The sequence below is a fragment of the Sebastes fasciatus genome, chromosome 22 (genome assembly GCF_043250625.1).
Source record: "Sebastes fasciatus isolate fSebFas1 chromosome 22, fSebFas1.pri, whole genome shotgun sequence".
Taxonomy (NCBI): Eukaryota; Metazoa; Chordata; class Actinopteri; order Perciformes; family Sebastidae; genus Sebastes; species Sebastes fasciatus.
Window position 1 is genome coordinate 24,998,056 of NC_133816.1, and position 16,077 is coordinate 25,014,132.

The 16,077-nt window shown below is 39.7% G+C and overlaps 1 protein-coding gene and 1 long non-coding RNA gene across 2 annotated transcripts in view; both read right to left on the reverse strand.

Annotated features, from left to right (window-relative positions):
* The window catches only part of LOC141761348 (uncharacterized), an 87,440-nt gene that overhangs the window by 66,655 nt on the left and 4,708 nt on the right, over positions 1-16,077 (reverse strand). The window contains exons 2-4 of the mRNA XM_074624684.1: positions 15,084-15,191; positions 13,351-14,707; positions 376-1,012 (exon numbers count right to left, since the gene is read on the reverse strand). Coding sequence (XP_074480785.1) covers positions 376-1,012; positions 13,351-14,707; positions 15,084-15,191 — 2,102 coding nt within the window. The remainder of the gene's footprint in view (positions 1-375; positions 1,013-13,350; positions 14,708-15,083; positions 15,192-16,077) is intronic.
* Positions 2,411-5,002, reverse strand: LOC141761023 (uncharacterized). The gene is made up of 2 exons (XR_012592504.1): positions 4,869-5,002; positions 2,411-3,451 (listed from the first exon to the last, which is right to left on the reverse strand). It is a non-coding gene; the product is annotated as an uncharacterized LOC141761023 (long non-coding RNA).

The window sequence follows — 16,077 nt, forward strand, 5'->3', positions numbered from 1 at the left end:
GAACGGGTCTACGGGGCACAGGCCCAGGGGGTCGACTACAGTCAACAGTTTCTGGTCTTTACCAAACAATTCATCCAGAAAATACTCAGCAGATTAATGCATGGTAAAGAACTAAATATATAACAGGTATAAAGGCCAGTATGCAGTCGTAGCCATGAAAACACACATGTTGTTTAGAACATGAAGTTACTGTTGGTCAGACTTCAATGTGGAGAGAAGCTCAGAATACAATAACACAGCAATCAGGGCATGGGGAGCAGGCAGGAGGAAACAGCTAGCTGGCATCTGAAACATGTTCACAACGATGCAGTGTGAATGCGCTGGTGGGATTTAAGGTTACTACTCTGAGAAAAAGTTTTACCACATTGGTCACACCAGTACGGTTTCTCTCCAGTGTGAATGCGTTGGTGGACTTTAAGGGAACTATCCTGAGAAAAGGTTTTACCACATTGGTCACACCAGTACGGTTTCTCTCCAGTGTGAATGCGTTGGTGTTCTTTCAGGTAACCTGATGTAGTGAAACCTGCTCCACATTCATCACAGCTGTAGGGTTTCTCTCCAGTGTGAATGCGTTGATGTCTTTTCAGCTCACCTGATGTTGTGAAAGCTGCTCCACATTCAACACAGCTGTAGGGTTTCTCTCCAGTGTGAATGCGTTGATGTGTTTTCAGGTTACCTGATGCAGTGAACGCTGCTCCACATTCATCACAGCTGTAGGGTTTCTCTCCAGTGTGAATGCGTTGATGTCTTTTCAGGTGACCCGATGTTGTGAAAGCTGCTCCACATTCATCACAGCTGTAGGGTTTCTCTCCAGTGTGAATGCGTTGATGGACTTTAAGGGAACCTGACTCAGTGAAAGCTGCTCCACATTCATCACAGCTGTAGGGTTTCTCTCCAGTGTGAATGCGTTGATGGACTTTAAGGGAACCTGACTCAGTGAAAGCTGCTCCACATTCATCACAGCTGTAGGGTTTCTCTCCAGTGTGAATGCGTTGATGGACTTTAAGGGAACCTGACTCAGTGAACGCTGCTCCACATTCATCACAGCTGTAGGGTTTCTCTCCAGTGTGAATGCGTTGATGTGTTTTCAGGTTACCCGATTGAGTGAAAGCTGCTGCACATTCATCACAGCTGTAGGGTTTCTCTCCAGAGTGAATGCGTTGATGTCTTTTGAGGGTACTCTGAAAAGTGAAAGTTTTCCCACATTCATCACAGCTGTGTAGTTTCTCTCCAGTGTGAACTCTCTGATGAATCAATCCCTTTCTTCCTCTCCGTTTCTATAGCAACAGACAGAGAGACAGAGACAGAGACAGAGACAGAGACAGAGACAGAGAGAGAGAGAGAGAGAGAGAGAGAGAGAGAGAGAGATGCCATGGTGAAGCGAGCTATCTAGAACCATAAAGAACATTAAAACATGTCAGTGGAACATAACCCACAATGTTCCAGTCTGACTAATGCACTACCACCTGTGACAACCAACTGAGGGCAGTGTCCCTCTGTAGACGTTTGATTGGTCACCACAGACGCCCCCTTGACATTTATTAATTATCACAATTATTAATTGTCCCGCATGCTAACGTACAGCATGCTAATGTACGGCACACTAATTAATATTATTTTAGAGTATTTCAGGAAGAAGAAGACTCTTTAATATATATAAGGCCTCAACTAACAGAGAAAATGAACCTGCAGATGACCTTTTGGCCTTTTGGAACAGCTGCTGAGCGTCCAACGGCGTCCATCGCAGCCAACATCGCACTGCTGATCCTGACACGTGTCAGCAGGATGGAACACTCCTTCAACACCTGTAAAATAACAAAACAGAAAGACTATTGTTGACACTTTGTCTTGTGAAAAAAGGGCAATCAATCAATATATAATGAACGATAACAAACAATGCTATCTTCTAAGTTGTGTAACAGATCCAGATGTAAATACCTGGAAATAGAAGCTGAAATCCTGATCTCTTGTCTCTTATTCATCTTTTGATCTCAAACCCAAATGTTTCCAGTGTACAGCAAAAATAAAGGAATTGGCCTCGCTGTTCCAATAGTTTTGGAGCAGACTGTATTTACTCCCTGTGCTTTGTTAAGATAAATTACATCTAAATGAGATTACAGGATATTGATTCCTTCTTTATCCTCTGCACTCCAGTTTAACTATAATAATAATAATAATACTATAATATGAGGAGTTCTTTTGTCAACTTTCCTTTCCTCATTTCATTTTTTGCTGAAGGTTAGTGAGGATTTTCTGATAGTGAATTTGAGGTATTCCTATTTCTGTATCAAATTAATTAATGTAACATCATTTTTAATGTCCACCATTATTTTCTTTATATCATTGCAATATTTCTCGTTTGTTAACAAGTGATCATTGAATTTCCAATAACCTTTAGATTGATTAGTCTTTGATTAGATTAATTTATTATAGAGTACGATGGAGTATTAGCGCACATTGAGAAAAATAAATAAATCTGAGATTTCAAGAATAAAGTCAGAAGTTTGAGAGAAAAAAGTCATAATATTATAAAGTAGAAATTGTACGTGTTATTTTAGAGGTGAAATAGTGTGAAAACGAGGAACGTGGAGCATCTTTTGAAGTTCTACTTTAGTTTAGGTTTCACAAATACTTCATCTTTCGGCTCATCAGCAGCACATTATCATCAGTATCAGGACCTTGAAGAGATTGTTAAAGAAACCGAGTTTATTCTGAAGAAAGAACCACGGACCTGCTGGAGGAAACTGACTCTTCTGTGGAGGAGGAAATGACTTTGTTTACTTTAAACTTATGACTTTATTCTCATTAAATTACGACTTCTTTTCTCCTGATATTATGATTTTATTCTCGTAATGTCAGCTTTGTTCCCCACAGTGTGGCCCTAATACTCGTAATACAGCGATCACTCGGAGGGCTGTTTGACATGTTGGCCATTCCAATAGACTTAAACCAAATAAACTGTCTCTTATCCTAATTTAAAGATCTCCATATATCTATCACTTTATTATTAGTGATAAAGTTTCCATAAACCAGGCTTTAACCCGGAAGTTAGCTCGCTAACCCCAAACCCCGCTTGGTAGTCCAGGCCTCAGGCTTCCGGCCCACTTCAGCACCGATATGAAACAAAGAGGCCTTCACGAGGACAGCTACGTCTTCTCTTCCTGTCTCGTCGCCTGATGAACCCAAACATCGGAATACGGTGAAAAGGTTCAACAATTGACCGTTTAGAGCAACAACAGTCAGGAACAGCTGCGTTGTTTCCGGTCAGTGTCTCCAAAATGAACGACTTGAAGCCATGACGTCTTGAAGTCATGACCACTGACCTGAACATCGGTGGGATCAGAGGACGAGCCTGCTGCTGGTCTACGGGGGACTTTGTTGCTCCGCTGGTCCGGGTTCTGCTGCTCCTCCTCCATTCCGCTCTTGTAGTGCTCTTGGTCCTGCTCCTGGTCTGGTCTGGTCCTGGTCTGGACCGGAAGTTAAATCAGATAACAGGAGCACATATTAGAAAGAGCTGCGGCTAACGCTAGATATTAGACTGTTTGTGTGTTACATTAATACTGTGTAAATCTTTTCAGACATTTTTCTTACCCTTTTTGGACATTTTTCTGACTTTTTTTTAGAATCTTTTAAGACATTTTCATACTTTTTTCTTTTGTTTTACTTTTTTGGACATTTTTCTGACTTTTTTGAACGTCTTTCTGACTTTTTTCAGATATTGTTCAGAATATTTTCCTGACTTTTATTTTATTTTTTTTGGACATTTTTCGGAGTTTTTTTTCAGGTTTTTTTTTAGAGATTTTTCTGGGACATTTCTCTGACTTGTTTTTGTTTTTTTACTTTTTTTGGACATTTTTCAGAATTTTTTTCAAAGATTTTTCTGATTTTATTTTAAACTTTTTTTTGACATTTTTCTAACATTTTGTCAGAGTTTTTTTTTTTTTTTGGAGTTTTTCTCAGACATCTTTCTGACTTGTTTTTTTTTTTTTTTACTTTTTTTGACATTTTTATTACTTTTCTGAACGTTTTCAGAATATTTTCAGAGATTTTTGGCCATTTTTCTGACTTGATTTTTTTTAATACTTTTTTGGCCATTTTTCTGACTTTGTTTCAGAGTTCTCTGACTTTTCAGAGATTTTTCTGACTTTCTTTTTTACTTTTTTGGGACATTTTTCTCAGATGTTTTTTAGACATTTTTTTTTTTTTACTTTTTTCTGACTTCTTTTTAAAACTTGTTTTGGACATATTTCTGACTTTTTTTTTAATCTTTTAAGATATTTTCATACTTTTTTCTTTTGTTTTACTTTTTTGGACATTTTTCAGAGATTTTTCGGAGGTTTTTTTATGTTTTTCTGAAATTTTTTCAGAGATTTTCTGACATTTCTTCGGAGGTTTTTTCAGATATTTCTCTGACTTGATTTTTCAGACTTTCTTTTTGACTTTTTTGGGACATTTTTCTCAGACGTTTTTCAGACATTTTTTTTTTGGACTTTTTTCTGACTTTTTTTTCCGAATTCTTTTCAGACATTTTTCAGAATTTTTTTCAGACATTTTTTAAAACCTTTTTAAGGAAATTTTTCCCACTTTTTTTTTTACTTTTTATGGACATTTGTCGGGAATTTTTTCTGACTTTTTTCTGAGATCTTTCGACAGTTTTCTGGTCCTGGTCTGGAGGTTCAATCAGAGATCAGGAGCACACATTAGAGAGAGCTAATGCTAACGCTAGCAGCTAGCAGGCCGAAGCTAACAGGCTAACTAGCTGTTAGCATAGAGCTAGCTCAGCGCGCTAACTCTATATTCACTTTGACTTCATTGTTAAAGTCTTTACCTGAGTGTTAAAGTGTTTACCTGAGTGTTAAAGTGTTTACCTGCGTGTGTTCGGGTTCACCTGCAGCTCTACCTCGAAACGGATCAAAGATGCTCGTCAGCTAACAAAGCAACTCTCCCGCCTCAGCCCGACAACCACACTTCCGGTTACAAGTACTTCCGGTATGGTTTTTCAGTGTAAAGTTACAGAAAGTCTCCACCTGGTGATCAGAAGGGAAACTACAGCTACACAGAGGATTTTATTCAGTGGTGGAATGTAACTCAGTACATTTAGTACTTTAGTACTGAACTTAACTCAAGATACTTTACTGGAGTATTTCCATTTCCCGCTACTTCCTACTTCTCCTCCACTACATCTCAGAGGGAATATTCTACTGTTTACTCCACTACATATATCTGACAGCTTTAGTTACTTTTACTCATGAAGCTTTGAAGCTTTCCAGCAAATTGGTTCGGAAAAGGGTTCATTGCTCGAGGCTTCATGTGCTCACGAAACCACCTGGTGGTCAAAGAGTGTAAAACAGGCAGATTTATTTATTTATTTAAAAAGGATCCCCATTAGCTGATACCAATGGCACCAGCTAGTCTTCCTGGGGTCCGAAATCATGTACATTAATTTATCACATACATACTATATACAACATCACATTTGTGTTACACTAATAACACTCAAATTTTCAAACATATATAAATTTCAAATTTCAAATTCATACACAAATCTTCCACAATTTTTTTTTTTTGTTTGTTTTTTTTTGGTTTTTTTTGTTTAGCCTCAAGGCCCATCATCAGGGAAAAAGGAACAAAGAAAACAAAGAAAACCATACATGACCAACACTGGACTATCGATCAGCTGTTTAAGTAATGTATTCGTAGATGGTATTTGAATGTGGATTTGTTAGAGGATTGACGGATGTGAAGAGGGCAGCTATTCCAGTGAGTGATGGCGCGGTAAATGACCGTCTTTTTTAAGGCATTAGATTTTGGGTGAGGTAACATGAGTTGGCCATCACCTGCTGTTCTAGTGAAATGACTGTGAACGTCCCTGCATCTGGTAATTTGACTGTATAAAAACTCGGGTTTAGTAGAATAAATGCTGTTACTAAGGAATGTCGCTGTGCTTAAGGCAAGTCTTTTCTCTACTGGTAACCATGACAGTTTATGATGCATGCTGTCTGTGTTCGTTCTCATGGGGCAGTGTAACACAAGTCTTGCAGCTCTGTTTTGTGCAATTTGTAGTTTCCGCAGTATGCTTTTCGGTGCAGAAGACCATACAGGTGAGCAATAGTCCAGGTGGCTTAAACTTAAAGATGTAACTACTTGTCCCAGAACGTGTGCCGGAACATACGGAAGGCATTTTTTTGCCATGGAGATACCATTTCCCATTTTCCTGACAATTGTTTCTATGTGCTCGACCCATGACAGTTGATTGTCTATGGTTAGTCCCAGTAATGTGACCTTATCCACCTGCTGTATAGGTTCACTGTCCAAGTAGAGATTCATTGTGGGCATAGATGACAGCTTATGACTAGATCCAAAAATAATGGATTTGGTTTTTGAGATATTTAGTACCAACTTATTTTGTTTTATCCAATCGTAGACCAAGTTTAGGTCTGAAGATAGAACTTGGTCTAGTTCGCCGCTTGTATTTGCTGCGTAATACAGTGTGGAATCATCGGCGTACATTTGTATACTGGCTTTATGCAATACAGATGGCAAGTCATTTGTGAAGATGGAGTACAGGAGAGGTCCAAGACAGCTGCCCTGCGGCAGGCCACAGTTAAGCCCTTTACTGTTAGACATGCTGCCATTGTAATACACCCTTTGTGTTCTGCATAAAAGATAATTCTTCATAAATGTGATGGCACTTGATCTAAATCCATAACGTTGTAGTTTATTAATTAAAAGGTCATGATCTATGACATCAAATGCCGCGCTGAAATCCAGTAACACTGCACCTGTTATCCTAGAATTATCTATCTCTTTTAACCAGTCGTCTGTCATTTGCGTTAGTGCAGAACAAGTGGAGTAGTGATGTCTGTAAGCATGTTGAAATCTAGTGTACAGGCTATTACAGTCAAAGTAATCTTGTATTTGTGAATGGACTATTCTCTCCATCAGTTTGCTTAGTACAGGGAAAATACTGATGGGTCTGCTGTTCTGCCCAGTAAATGTTAATCTGCCATCTTTAGGTAAGGGAATTATTTTACCTTCTTTCCAAATACTAGGATATATACCTTCCATTAGACATTTATTTAATATGTGACATATGGGACCAGAAATGTAGTCGGCTGAGAGACAAAGTACCTTACTGTCCAGCTTATCAGTGCCTACGGAGCCATAATCAGGAAGGGCTTTTAACAACTTCCTTACTTCACTCTCATCCACACTGTTAAACTGAAATGAACAACTTTTGTTAATCATTATATTGTTACTTATAAGTTTGAGAGTATTGGAATCCATGCTGCTCATATTCTTCCTTAGTGCATCGACCTTATTCACAAAGTAATCATTAAAATAATTGGCTATGTCAAATGGTTTAGTGAAAAACCTGCCATCCGACTGAACAAAAGAAGGGCTCCCAGTTTTATTTCTCCCCATTATTTCATTTAAGGTTCTCCAGAGTTCTTTACCATCTAGTTTCACTGTATTTATTTTATTTTTATAATATTCCTTTTTCATGCTTTTATTCTGTTTTGTCACTTGGTTTCTCAATTGACAATATTTTAGTCTGTCTTCCACAGATCCTGACTTTGCTAATGTGGATTTGGCTTTGTCTCTCTGTTTCATAAGGTCTTTCAAAGACTCATTCAACCATGGAGCTGGTCTGGATTTGGCAGTATACTTCTTCATGGGAGCATGGTTGTCGACAATCCTCATAAAGATGTTCATAAAAATATGTAAAGAAGCCTCAGGCTCCTGTGTAGCATACACATCGGCCCAGTTTACATTCCTGACATCCTCCAAAAAACGTTCTGAGATGAATTTCTTATACATTCTCTTATTAATAATTTTGACACCACATTTAGGAATTTTGGTTCTCCTGGTAATAGCTATAATGTTATGGTCACTGAACCCTACAGGTAGAGAGACTGGTTTAGTGCAGCGCTCAGGAGCATTTGTGTAAATATGGTCGATGCAAGTGGCAGATGTATGACCAGCACTGTTAGTAAAGACTCTGGTCGGTTGAGAAATCATCTGTGATAGATTACAAGCACTGACTAGTGACACCATCTTCTTTTTCATCGGGCATTGACTTGCAAGCCAGTCAATATTCATGTCCCCTAATATGAAAATTTCACCGTTCACATCTGCAGCTCTGTCTATTAGTTCACATAAGTCATTCAGATAATGAGTATCAGTTCCTGGAGGCCTGTAGCAACAGCCTATCAAGATTGGTTTTAGGTGAGGAAGATGTACTCTAACCCATAAGGATTCTAAGTTATTTGGCATGAGCTCAGCACACAGTGTTGCAGGAAAATTGTTTTTTATATATATCGCTACTCCACCTCCATGTATATTTCTGTCCCTCCTGAAGATGTTATAGCCATCAATAGATACCTCAGCATTCTGGATAGTTACATCCAAGTGGGTCTCAGACACAGCCAAGATGTGGATGGTGTTATTCTGAGTGAGATTGTTCAGTTCATGTACCTTATTTCTGACACTGCAGATATTCAAATGAGCCATAATAAGGCCCTTTGTAGGAGATGTTAACATGCTGAAAATCATAATTTTAAATATGTTCTTACATTTAGTGGTTTGAAATGAATCACAGAAAATAATATGGAATGAGAGCGTTTGTTAGTCATTGTCTGTGTGGTTATCTCCAAGATGTTAGAATGCAGTAGAGATAGTAACCTGCATGGAATAATCCTACCTCCATGATAGTCCCAGCAGCAGGTCATTTATTCACCAAATTTGTCCAGTTCATTGCTGTCTCTTATATAGAGAACTTTTGCTGCCTCTGGCGTCGATCCATTCAACTTAATGAATACTTTGCAATTCGTAGTCCAAGTCGCCTGGATCTTGTTTTGTTTTCTTAATATGCGTGCGTTCTTCTTGGTGAGGTGTTCATTGATGTACACATTAGACCCCTTTAGTTTCCTTCCTTGCCTGAGGAGCGCATACTTTTTCTTCCTGTTGGTGAAGCGGATTAATATTGCTGGTGGCGCATCTTTGTTTTTGCTGGGCAGAGTGTGACAGGCTTCGATGTCATCGCTGTCAACAAGAATGTTTTTACTCTCCAAGAAGCCCACTACTTGTTGTTCCAGTGACTCTTTTTCGGCCTCGGAAACATCGACCCCGCGCCGGGCAGCGGTTTCCACGGAGGCCGCTGCCACCCTGGCATAGGACTGATGCCTCGTCTTCAGGCCGCTGATGATTAGATCGTTCATCCGTGAGTATTGTTCGAGATCAGACACTCGATTCTCCAGGAGTGTAATCTTTATGTCTTTTTCCATGTTTTGCTTTTTAAGTGATTGGACTTCTCCCATCAGCTCCATTATCCTCTTTTGTTGAACGGCGACCGTTGCGAGCTCGGCTGACATGAAGTCGAGCGATTTTTTAATCTCTTCCATCTCCTCATCGGGGATGGTTGCAGGTTTCCTCGGCATTTTGCTGTGCCGCAAGCGGTTCAAGTGTGTGTGAATTACGATATTAAGTCACCGAGTCACGATATTAAGTCACCGAGTCACGATATTGGGCAAATAGAACAGCAACAGCTTCCGCGTTGTCGGCGTTGTCGGCTGTCACTCACAGCGTGTCGGCTGTCACTCACAGCGTGTCGGCTGTCACTCACAGCATGATATGATCTTAACCATGTGATAAGATAAGATAAGATAAGATATTCCTTTATTAGTCCAGCAGTGGGGACCTTTGCAGTGTACAGCAGCAAAGGGGATAGTGCAAAAAAACAAGATGCATTAGCTAACACAGTAAAAAAAAAGAGCTAAACAAAGTGTAACAAAATATGAACCAAGTATAAAGATAGGAAGTATAAAAATAGGAGCATTATATACAGTATTGACAATAAACAGACTATTAACAAAATTGCACGAGTGGAAAATGATATTGCACAGTGAGAATTAAATGAAAATCCACCTGAAAATATCAGGTTATTGTCAGTTTGTCAGTTTTTGGTGTGTAAGTGTAGGTGCTCTACTGGGAGCAGTGCTGGTTGTTGTCTACTGGGAGCAGTGCTGGTTGTGGTCTACTGGGACCACAGATCTGTGATATAATGTATCTCGCGCCAGTAAAGGCTGTTGGGAATGACTGTGACAATGAAAAAAAATCTATTACCATGTAATCAATTTATATATACGTATATATATCATATATAATAAAATGTCTATTTAGTAAGTATATTATGAGTTTATAAGATACATGTATAATAAACTGTAATTGTTTTGTGAGTAATGCATCTTATGTGTGTAAACCAATCCTTTGGTCAATAATTGTATTGTAGTGTATTGTAGTGTAATATAATATAATAATTGCAGGAGGGGTAATATTAGTGTTCTGTGTCACTTCTGGAAAGCGGCATTGGTTGAACCAGTGAAGGTCTGAACCACTTCCTGAACCAGTCAGCGGTACGGCCGGGCAGCGAGGCTTCGGATGTCATCAATGACGTCATTGGTCTAAAACGATACAAGCCCCGATACGCGCATCGCAGGAAACTTCCTGGATTACTCGAAACGCGCTCCGAAGCCTCGGCACACCACGTAACATCACTAGTTACTTTACAGATGACAGTTCACCCAATGATATATTATGACCAATTTATATATATATATATATATATATTTATTACATTGTGACCAATTTGTCATAACCCGGACAACTAAAGTATATATATGTAATTGATTTTCTGTAAACTTTAATCTTTGGACTGATAGTGGTTGATAAAGTCAAATAATACGACATCAGAGATAAAATCATTGCTTTCCCGTCAGGTCAGTGTTACAGGAACTCTTAGCCTGCCAGTTAGCCGTATAGTTCACAGCAACACAAACAGAAATGAAACACTTTTAAACACACACAACAAATATTTAGATTTATTAAAGTTGATTAATTCACTTCTGCTTTTAGGAACATTTTAAAATGTCAGTCACAGCTGCTGTGTGGGCTTTAACTACTGAGGTCATTTATTATCTGACTGCTGTAAGATCATTAATGATAATGAGTCCAATTAGCTCACGACTTAGTCCTAAAACAATGTTAATGCTGACAACGCCGATTACAACAGCTCAACAAATACTGATTGATGGAAACAGTTTCAAATGAGGAGTCAAAGCATCTCATTGTGTCGACTAATTTAATGAGAACATCAACAGATTCAAAACCGCATTCAGTCATAGAAAATAATAACAGTGAATATAAATGTAAAATAAAGATTATTCAATGAAAACTACACAAAGGAGGAAAATATAATGTTGAACAATGAAACAATAAGAACAAGAGAATATGTATGAAGCAGATAAAAACAATAATGGGAACACATCTGGAATAAATCATTCGAAACTCATTATTTCAGGGAAAATCATTCTTTTGACCACATCTATGGCTGAGGACATTCGTTGACGGGACAGTGGTTGTATTCGGGAGGGGGAGATGGTAACCCCTGTCTCCGTTCAAAGATGGTCTCTGGTGTTGGATGTGAATGTCCTCCTTGATCTTTCTCCAGCTGTCGACTCGTGGATGGATTATTGAACGGGTCTACGGGGCACAGGCCCAGGGGGTCGACTACAGTCAACAGTTTCTGGTCTTTACCAAACAATTCATCCAGAAAATACTCAGCAGATTAATGCATGGTAAATAATTAAATATATAACAGGTATAAAGGCCAGTATGTAGTCGTAGCCATGAAAACACACATGTTGTTTAGAACATGAAGTTACTGTTGGTCAGACTTCAATGTGGAGAGAAGCTCAGAATACAACAACACAGCTATCAGGGCATGGGGAGGAGGCAGGAGGAGACAGCTAGCTAGGCTCTGAAACATGTTCACAACGATGCAGTGTGAATGCGTTGGTGGGATTTAAGGTTACCACGCAACTTAAACTTTCCATGGCACACGATGTCCACACATACAGCAACATGTTTGTCTATGCACACGAACCTGCCTTCAAACATTCCTCTTTATAGCAATAAGAACACAAAGCTGATTACATGCTTGGTATATGGGATTACATGAATAAGATAACAAAAAGCAAAAAACACACAAAGGTAAAAATTAAGGTAAAACCTTCTATTCTCATGTCAAATCTCTTCTAACAGCTTGAACACCCTTAAAGTGAAAATTCTGTTCTTTAACTCTCATTTTTTAGGCAAGACGCCTTAGTCTTTCTTTCACAACACAAACATCACACTGTAAAATATAATGAACCAAGGATAAGGTAACAAAAATTAAGTAATTCAATTATAAATTATTAAAATTAAATTTTCTTCTGACAGCTCCCTGCCAGTGCACATTTTTACTAATTTTTACTGAATAGAGCCTGAACGCATCATAATGTATCTCAATGGCATCTCCCGTTAACTAGCTCTCGTCCTGCACATTTCAACACAGATTTGTTGTTCACAGAGTTATCAGGAGTCTGCGACTAGAAAGCATTAATGCCGATCTCACGATCGCATATTTTTACTGAAAATCGACCGATAACGATCAGCAGTAATACTTTATTTCACACTATGATGGTCAAAATAGATTTTCTAAATGTTTCGTCATTACCTCTATGTTAAAATTAATTTCTGGCAATGCTTGTCTCTGTTCAAAGATGGTTTCTGGTGTCGGAGGTGAATGTCCTGTCATTAGGGTGTACCAGCAGATATGTCAAAGGAAACTTCCACTTTATTTCTACCTGATGTATTTCCCATAAATGTGTCCATTGTGACTCTATTGGTCCCGCTAACTTGTTGTCACTTTATCTGACCGAGTCAGTTAATTTGGAAAGTTGTAGGAGGCTCGAGCAGCTGTCCTTGATATCAATGTTCTGCACCAATCCTTGTTTCCCTGAACCTCTATAACAGAGGTGCTGGGGGAAAAGTTAGCGTGACCCACAGAGTCATAACGGTAACATTTATGGGAAATACGTCAGGTTGAAATAAACCAAAATTTACCTTGGATTTGTTAAAGGTTTGTGGCTGGTTCTCCCTCCCTGTGACTGGAAGACTCTTCCAGATGTTCTGACAGTTCAGCCTCATAACGGAGTCCCACTGGGAAGTTGCTGGTGGTCCAAGTATGTAGTCGTAGCCACGAAAACACACATGTTGTTTAGAACATGAAGTTACTGTTGGTCAGCCTTCAATGTGGAGAGAAGCTCAGAATACAACAACACAGCTATCAGGGTATGGAGAGCAGGCAGGAGGAAACAGCTTGCTGGCATCTGAAACATGTTCACAACGATGCAGTGTGAATGCGCTGGTGGGATTTAAGGTTAGCACTCTGAGAAAAAGTTTTACCACATTGGTCACACCGGTACGGTTTCTCTCCAGTGTGAATGCGTTGGTGGACTTTAAGAGAACTATCCCGAGAAAAGGTTTTACCACATTGGTCACACCAGTACGGTTTCTCTCCAGTGTGAATGCGTTGGTGGAGTTTCAGGTGATCTGATGCTGTGAAAGCTGCTCCACATTCATCACAGCTGTAGGGTTTCTCTCCAGTGTGAATGCGTTGGTGGATTTTAAGGGAACTATGCCGAGAAAAGGTTTTACCACATTGGTCACACCAGTACAGTTTCTCTCCAGTGTGAATGCGTTGGTGTTCTTTCAGGTGACCTGATGTAGTGAAAGCTGCTCCACATTCATCACAGCTGTAGGGTTTCTCTCCAGTGTGAATGCGTTGATGTGATTTCAGGTTACCCGATGTAGTGAAAGCTGCTCCACATTCATCACAGCTGTAGGGTTTCTCTCCAGTGTGAATGCGTTGATGTGATTTCAGGTTACCCGATGTAGTGAACGCTGCTCCACATTCATCACAGCTGTAGGGTTTCTCTCCAGTGTGAATGCGTTGGTGTATTTTAAGGGAACTATGCCGAGAAAAGGTTTTACCACATTGGTCACACCAGTACAGTTTCTCTCCAGTGTGAATGCGTTGGTGTTCTTTCAGGTGACCTGATGTAGTGAAAGCTGCTCCACATTCATCACAGCTGTAGCGTTTCTCTCCAGTGTGAATGCGTTGATGTGATTTCAGGTTACCCGATGTAGTGAACGCTGCTCCACATTCATCACAGCTGTAGGGTTTCTCTCCAGTGTGAATGCGTTGATGTCTTTTCAGGTAACCTGACTCAGTGAAAGCTGCTCCACATTCATCACAGCTGTAGTGTTTCTCTCCAGTGTGAATGCGTTTATGTCTTTTCAGTTGTTCTGATGTAGTGAACGCTGCTCCACATTCATCACAGCTGTAGGGTTTCTCTCCAGTGTGACTGCGTTGGTGGATTTTAAGGGAACTATGCCGAGAAAAGGTTTTACCACATTGGTCACACCAGTACGGTTTCTCTCCAGTGTGAATGCGTTGGTGGTCTTTCAGGTGACCTGATGTTGTGAAAGCTGCTCCACATTCATCACAGCTGTAGGGTTTCTCTCCAGTGTGACTGCGTTGGTGGATTTTAAGGGAACTATGCCGAGAAAAGGTTTTACCACATTGGTCACACCAGTACGGTTTCTCTCCAGTGTGAATGCGTTGGTGGACTTTAAGAGAACGTGACTCAATGAAAGCTGCTCCACATTCATCACAGCTGTAGGGTTTCTCTCCAGTGTGACTGCGTTGATGGACTTTAAGGGAACGTGACTCAATGAAAGCTGCTCCACATTCATCACAGCTGTAGGGTTTCTCTCCAGTGTGAACTCTCTGATGAATCAGTCCCTTTCTTCCTCTCCGTTTCTATAGCAACAGACATACAGACAGAGAGAGCGAGAGAGTCAGTGAGATGCCATGGTGGAGCGACCTATCTAGAACCATAAAGAACATTAAAACATGTCAGTGGAACATAACCCACAATGTTCCAGTCTGACTAATATACTACCACCTGTGACAACCAACTGAGGGCCGTGTCCCTCTGTAGACGTTTGATTGGTCACCACAGACGTCCCCTTGACATTTATTAATTATCACAATTATCAATTGTCCCGCATGTTAACGTACAGCATGCTAACGTACGGCATACTAATTCATATTAATTTAGAGTATTTCAGGAAGAAGAGGACTCTTTAATATATATAAGGCCTTAACTAACAAAGAAAATGAACCTGCAGATGACCTTTTGGCCTTTTGGATCAGCTGCTGAGCGTCCAACGGCGTCCATCGCAGCCAACATCGCACTGCTGATCCTGACACGTGTCAGCGGGATGGAGCACTCCTTCAACACCTGTAAAATAACAATACAGAAAGACTATTGTTGACACTTTGATTGCCCTTTTTTCACAAGACAATCAACATATAGTCAATAAACATATAATCAATACACATTTAATCAATAAACATACAATAAATCCACATATAATCAATAAACATACAATCAATAAACATATAAGGGGTATTATATTAGGGGTGTAACGATTACGGCCAAAATGATGATCACGATTATTTATCATTATCAGCTGGCTGTTAACGAGGGTCTTTTGGCACAGAGGAGTACTCGTATCGGTACTCGGTATGGGCGAGTACCCAAATGTAAGTTCTTGTACTCGGGCTGAAAAAAAGTGGTATCGGTGCATCTCTATATGTATGTGTTGTATATATACCGTAAAACTGTGATTAATAGCCGGGTTTTTATCTGCTTCAATCACTGAACTCAACCGACGTCTATTTGGGACGGCCCTTCAATTCCTTTCACACAAAACTCCTCAAAGATGAGAAATCCTATCAGACTGATTATTGAAACCACTATGAAGCTGTTGAATATAATATAACATTATTTCTGAAAGGTTCATTTGATCTAGCCGACGCACCATCTCTCTTTATCCTGTTAAAACCCAGCTCCCCGTCAGCAACGAGCCGCCCGCCCAAACAGAAAAGAGGTGAAAACTAAACAGAGAAAGGTGGGGACACCTGGATTTATTAGTGGACTTCACAGGACAAGATTTACAACTTGGAGGAATTTTTATGACAAACCGTTTTGATTCTTTTGATCGGTGGACCTTTACAGACTAAAGGAATATAAATAATGGAGGAATGGACACATATTCTGACTTTATGATCTCTTCACAGGTAAGGAGTATCCACTTTTTATTCCTCTCTCTTGTTTACCGCTG